This window comes from Notothenia rossii (genome assembly GCF_949606895.1).
Source record: "Notothenia rossii genome assembly, chromosome: 8".
NCBI lineage: Eukaryota > Metazoa > Chordata > Actinopteri > Perciformes > Nototheniidae > Notothenia > Notothenia rossii.
Genome location: NC_136906.1, coordinates 38,688,206 through 38,694,511, shown reverse-complemented (window position 1 = coordinate 38,694,511; position 6,306 = coordinate 38,688,206). Strand labels below are relative to the sequence as shown.

The 6,306-nt window shown below is 40.6% G+C and overlaps 1 protein-coding gene across 1 annotated transcript; it reads left to right on the top strand.

The window, feature by feature from the left end:
• The first annotated feature begins 1,701 nt into the window (after window positions 1-1,701).
• On the top strand, window positions 1,702-6,306 carry LOC307014446 (uncharacterized protein). Its single transcript, XM_079642344.1, has 3 exons — window positions 1,702-2,715; window positions 3,676-4,928; window positions 5,198-6,306. Exons 1-3 carry the CDS (start codon window positions 2,371-2,373, stop codon window positions 5,598-5,600), a joined length of 2,001 nt encoding a protein of 666 aa, XP_079498470.1. The 5' UTR covers window positions 1,702-2,370; the 3' UTR covers window positions 5,601-6,306.

Genomic DNA, 6,306 nt, shown 5'->3' with positions numbered 1-6,306 from the left:
AGAAGAAGAAGAAGAAGAAGAAGAAGAAGAAGAAGAATAAGAAGAATGAGCAGTATACTCTGTTTACCCAGTGTGTCATGACATGAAACGTTTTATTTCACCTTGCTATGTGATTTAAACGTATATTAAAAGACAGGGACATTTCCGGCGACAGTTTCAATAAAAACGTGTACTGTCCCCGGAAAACGGGGGGGTTAGCAGCCTGCTAGCTCCGATAATGCTAGCTAGCTAGCGGGCTAGGGACCGGTGAGCAGGAAAGAGCCAGCAGGTCGGAGATGACAACACAAAGGTCTGTGTCGATTCGATAGAGAGATGCTGCTATTTTTGCTGAAGACTGACGTTTAAAAAGTAGAGAGCCAGACAGGAGAGGTTCTGATCTGGACTAAAGAACAAGAATTGGGGCGGAGGAGCGGTGAACAAACAATGCCAGCACCCTCGGCGACCCGGGAAAGGAAATGTATCATGTATGTATGTATGAATGTATGTACGTATATGTGTACATATGTATGTATGTGTATGTATATATAGAATGTTATTTATCTGTGTGAGTATTTAATTACGGAATTATCTTTTATTTACTTTATCCTGCAACAGGATGACGGGAGGGCTACTTCTGTATAAACTATGCTTTCTACCCTCCCGCTTCTACTAATTTTGTTTTGTTTTTTAGATGTATAAAAGGTCTGTTGTTGAAATAGTAGAATTTAAAAAAAGATGGCAATGCTAGGTGTGATACCAGAAGGCATTGAGGCAAATATTGCCTCCAGCAACAATTCAATGTATCACAATTTAGTGGATAAAACCCGACCCCCAACATCCAATGTATGGACTAGGAAGGTGTGGGAATTCTATCAGATGGAGCAAATAACATATTCTCTAAGGATCCAGACAGAAATATTTCTTAAAAGGTGGAGTCCAATAAGTCCATTCTGGTTTCCCTAAATCTTCTGAACCACTCCAGTGTCCTTAACCTCCTGATCAAGTTGTATTAAAAGACACTAACCTACATCTCAGCACACACGCCACCACACACACACACACACACACACACACACACACACACACACACACACACACACACACACACACACACACACACACACACACATATTTAAAAACTTTTTTATTGATCTGTTTTTGTACTATTTACTTTAATGTTTTCTTGTTAAAGGTGGGGTAGGTAAGTTTGAGAAACCGGCTCGAGATACACTTTTTGTTATATTCCATGGAATGCTCTTAACATCCCGATAGCAATGAATATCTTAAGTGCTTTGACAAAAATATCATCTGTGGAAGCCGTAGTACTGTAAAAAGCACAACCAATCATTTTAGCCGGCCCGGCTGAAATAACTGGATGGCCTACCTGCCTGCCATCCTTCTATCTGTGCACAAACTTATCTCGTGCCCTCATTGGTCACGTGCACGTTCGTGTGTGTTGGAGGAGGGGCTCTGTAAGGAAGTGGCAGATTTTTTCCGGCTGTGTATTTTCAAATTCTAGCGCACTCGAGCTGGTTTCTCCAAAATTACCTACCACACCTTTAACTGAAAATGGAAAAAATATGGACTAGAATATGAGCATGTCTGTATAATGAATCTGAAACTGAAATAAAAACAAAAATGCTGAACTTCGAAGAACCTTTATTTAAACCTTGTTGTTTCGAGAGAGGTGAAAATTAGAGAACCTTCAATGCACACATTTTTTTAAAGAATTTAAATAAGAAAATAAGAAGTCCTATTTGATGGTGATAGTGGAGAGAGACAAAACATGTCATGTTTTAACACATTGTATTTACATTCATGGATTCAAAGATCCCAATATTGTTCTTTGAATCCAAGGTTATTTCTAAGAGGATACCTCAGAGTTTTTCATATCCAACTCAGTCAAGGATGAGGACGACGTTTTTGTTCCATCCGCTCCGGCTGCCAAGCCTGATGCTGTGTCCGCCTCTCGGGACCAACGCATAGCCCCCTCTCAGCATGGATATCCAGGCTGATTGGATTGTCAGCACTAGCTAGGGTTGCCAACTGTCCCGTAAAATACGGGATTGTCCCGTTTTTGGAAACGTAAGTACCTGTCCCGTAATGAACTGATACGGGACGCACCTTGTCCCGTATTTTGGGGTGGTGGAAGAATGACCGCTCGTTATGGTGATTCTCAGTCATTCGCTCTCTTGAGGACTGCGTGCGCACCTCTCAGAGCCACACACACACAAGCAGGGGGGGCTATCTTGAGCTGTGGGAGCAGCAGCATGCACGCTCAGCTCATTGGTCAATACTCATAGTCATGCAGCAGAGGAGCCAATCACTATAACGTATCGTATCTTAGCAACCGTTTCACCTCCATGCTGCTCGTCCTGCCCAACATGGAAGATGCTGCCGACGACAAGCACAAACAAAACTACCTCCTCAGAGTCCGAAAGTGATGCAAAAAACAACTTTTCTCCTCCTCCTCCGCCGAAGAAAAAGACGAAAAGAAAGAGTTACTACAGAACTGAGTGGGAAAAAGAATACGTGTGGCTAGAAAGCGCAAGGGACGATGTGCACAAGGCAAATTGTACTGTCTGCCGCCGACAATTTTCAGTTAGTCACGGAGGACTAACTGACGTTAAACAACATGCTGCAGGTGAAAACCACATGAAAACAGAGAAGCAAAGGAGAAGCCAGGGAGCCTTGACACAGTTCCTCGTTCGTCCAGCAACTCCAGAGGCTAACTTGGTATGTCAAATAAGGATGTTAATTTTGTATATGAATTTAAATTAAACCTACATTTACAAACATTTTGTTTGGTCAATTTCATACTGCTAAATGTTCAATGTAATTAAGTACCCCAACACTGATACACTGTGATATTTTTTAAACAATATATGATCAACTTAATCATATAATGATGCAAGTAGATGTAATGACTAATATTTATTCATAATCAGAGGTGGTAGAGTAGCCAAAAGTGTACTCAAGTAAGAGTATTGTTGTTTTAAAACAATATTACTCAAGTAAAAGTAAGAAGTATTTTTCATTAAAACTACTATTCACCTCCGGAGACCCAGAAATTAATTGTGTCCACTATAGAGGACACCAAGGGAAAGGAAGGACTGAAGGATGGAGGGAGGAGTGAAGGGAGGTCAGAAGGAGCTAGGGAAAGAAGGAAGGAAGGAGGAAAGATTGAAGGAAGGAAATAAGCAAGTAAGGTAGGAAGGAAGGAGTGGAAGATGGAAAGAAGTAAGGAGGGAAAGAAGGAAAGAGGGGGAAGGATGGAAGTAAAGAAGGAATGAATGAAGTACAGATTTAAGAAAGGAAAGAAGCAAGGAGGGAGGGAAGGAATATATATATATATATATATATATATATATATATATATATTGTATTCAAGAGGTGGGTAGAGCAGCCAACCGTATTCTTATTTTAGAACAATATTACTTAAGTAAAAGTAAAAAGTATTTTTCATTAAAACTACTCTTCAAAGTACAATTTATCCAAAAAGCTACTCAAGTAAATGTAACTCATTACTACCCACCTCTGTTCATAATAAAAAATAATGCATACTATATACAACCTATACACACTCAAACAGCTAGTATATACATGTGTAATACATATCAGGTAGTATTTGATATTATATATAATATTATATTACAATGATTATATGTATAGTGATATTTTCTTTTTCTTTTACAGGTAACTGCTGCTGAGTTAGCCCATGTTTATCACACGGTCAAACATAATTTGAGCTATAACTCATCTGATTGTGCATTCAAATTGACCCTGCAAACACTAAGTGACTCCTCAATCGCAAAAAAGATGTCGTGTGGGAAGACAAAAGCTGAGGCAGTGGTCACTGATGTCCTGGCACCAAAGGCAGTTGAAGAGGTACTCAGCCATTTGAAGAGTGAAGTGAAGCCGCTCCAGTTTTCTCTACAAACTGATGCCTCAAATAGAGGCAATCGTAAGATGTTTCCCTTGGCTGTGCAGTTTTTCACTCCAGAGAAGGGCATTGTTAAAAGGCTGATCGACTTTGTTGAAAATGCAGATGAGTCTGCTGCAGGGATAGCCAGTTCAATCCAAAGTTCTCTGGACAAAATGGGTCTAACTTTGGATCATGTGTCTGCATTCAGTGCAGACAATGCAAATGTCAATTATGGCATCCATAACTCTGTCTTCACAAAATTGAAGGAGTCCAACAGCGAGATCCTCCGTGGCAACTGCCATGCACATGTGGTCCATAACACCGTGAAACATGCCTTGGATAAGCTGTCAATTGATGTGGAAAATATTGTCCTGAAGGTGTACGGTCACTTTTCCATCTCTGCCAAAAGGAGAGAGACCCTGAAGGAGTTCTGTGAGTTTCTGGATGTAGAGTTCCATGACATTCTGCGCCATGTGGTGACCAGATGGCTGTCACTCAACCCTGCAATCAGCCGCTTGTTGGAGAACTGGACTGCGCTGAAGTCATATTTCATCAGCCTCGGTGATGAATGTCCAAGGCGGCTGCGAGAGTTGCTGAGGTTGCCTGAAGATGCAGCTGGGGTTGAAGAGGAGGCTGATCTTGCAGAGGTGTATCTCCTCTTCTGCAACAATGTCCTGATGCTTTTTGAAGAGTCGGTCAAAAAACTGGAGAGGGATGCCACCACATCTGCTGACCTATATGCCATCATGGACTCTTTTCTGAGAAAACTAATCAAGAGAAGAGATGATCAGTTCTATGGCTACCTCACCAAACAAAAGCTTCGGCGTCTCATTCCATCTGAAGCTAACCTTGCCAGGGAAGAGTTTACAGCCTTCTTAAACACTGCCATCACTTATCTGCAGAAGTGGTTCACATTCTCTCAGGAAAACTGGCTCTTTTACCTGCAGCCACTCTGTCTGACATCTGGGAACATCTCATATGAAGACATGGAAAAGATCATTGAGAAGCTACACCTAGTTGCCAGGTATGTAACTCACACACTGTACCACTTTGTACTTATTCCCTTTATACTGGCATATTATGCACACCACTTTTGTCTTGTATTAATAAAAAACAAAATTATACATAAATACTTCTCATCATACAAATCATGTCTTATTTAAATGCAAACAAATGCACGGGGCTTTTATGTGTTGTTTTTAATATAACATTTTATCAAATGAATTCAACAAGTGTCTCAGTAGTTTTTAATAATGCTACTGAACTGAATTCCAGTTTCATCTCTATTCGCAGGCTCAACCTCTCCATGGATGAGCTCTTTGATGAGTGTGTTACGGCAAACAGCCTCCTCGATCACCTCACAAAGTCAAAGGATGATTGGGAGCTGAAGGGAACAGCTGAGAGGTGGGTAGCAGTTCTCAGGGGCCGGGCAGCTGACCTTCCAAACATTCTGGCTGTGGTGTCCTTTGTCCTCAGCATCCCTTCCTCTACTGGGTACGTGGAGAGGGTCTTTTCTTTGATGAAAAATAAATGGTCAGATGTGCGGAACAGATGCTCTGTTGAACTAATTAAGAGTGAGCTGATTGTCACTCTCAATTATGAAGAGTCTTGCTCAGAGTTTTACACTGCATCTCTGGTGGATAGACAACTCCTTGCTGCTGCAAAAGGCCAACAAAAATACAAGTGGAAGAAATAGGGTTGTGTGACATCGTCTCTGGTTGTTCCATAGGCAGTTTTGGGGTTTGCCAATAGTATTTTTTTTCTGCTTTAATGTGCACACACACACACACACACACACACACACACACACACACACACACACACACACACACACACACACACACACACACACACACACACACACACACACACACACACAGGTGGTGTGTTTTTCTTTAGTTTACGATTTTGCACTAATCTACTTTTTTCTTTCAAAGAGGCCAAATATGTTTGCACTACATCTCAAACACACTGTTTTTTGTTCAGAAGGTGTATATTTATGTTTTTTATTCAGAAGGTGTGTTTTGCACTAATCTATTTTTTCTTTCAAAGAGGCCAAATATGTTTGCACTACATCTCAAACACACAGTTTTTTGTTCAGAAGGTTTATATTTATGTGTTTTGTTCAGAAGGTGTATATTTATGTTTTTGTTCAGAAGGTGTGTTTTGCACTGATTTATTTAGTTATTTAAAGACAACTGTTTTGCACATTTGAAAAAATAAATGATTGAACGATAATCTGTTTCTCATGTCTCATGTCTATAACCTAACTATAACCTCACACTTTGGGTGTTTGACACAAAATTTAGACTGGAATTGAGGGGTTTAACCCAAAAATGGGGGGTTTTGCCGCGCTGCCAAGATGTGTCCCTTATTTGAAACTCTGGGAGTTGGCAACCCTA

Coding starts and splice junctions, on each gene's coding strand:
- LOC307014446 (XM_079642344.1), top strand. CDS start 2,371: ATGCTGCCGACGACAAGCACAAACAAAACTACCTCCTCAGAGTCCGAA. Junction 2,716..3,675: donor CAACTCCAGAGGCTAACTTG/GTATGTCAAATA, acceptor TTTCTTTTACAG/GTAACTGCTGCTGAGTTAGC. Junction 4,929..5,197: donor AAGCTACACCTAGTTGCCAG/GTATGTAACTCA, acceptor CTCTATTCGCAG/GCTCAACCTCTCCATGGATG.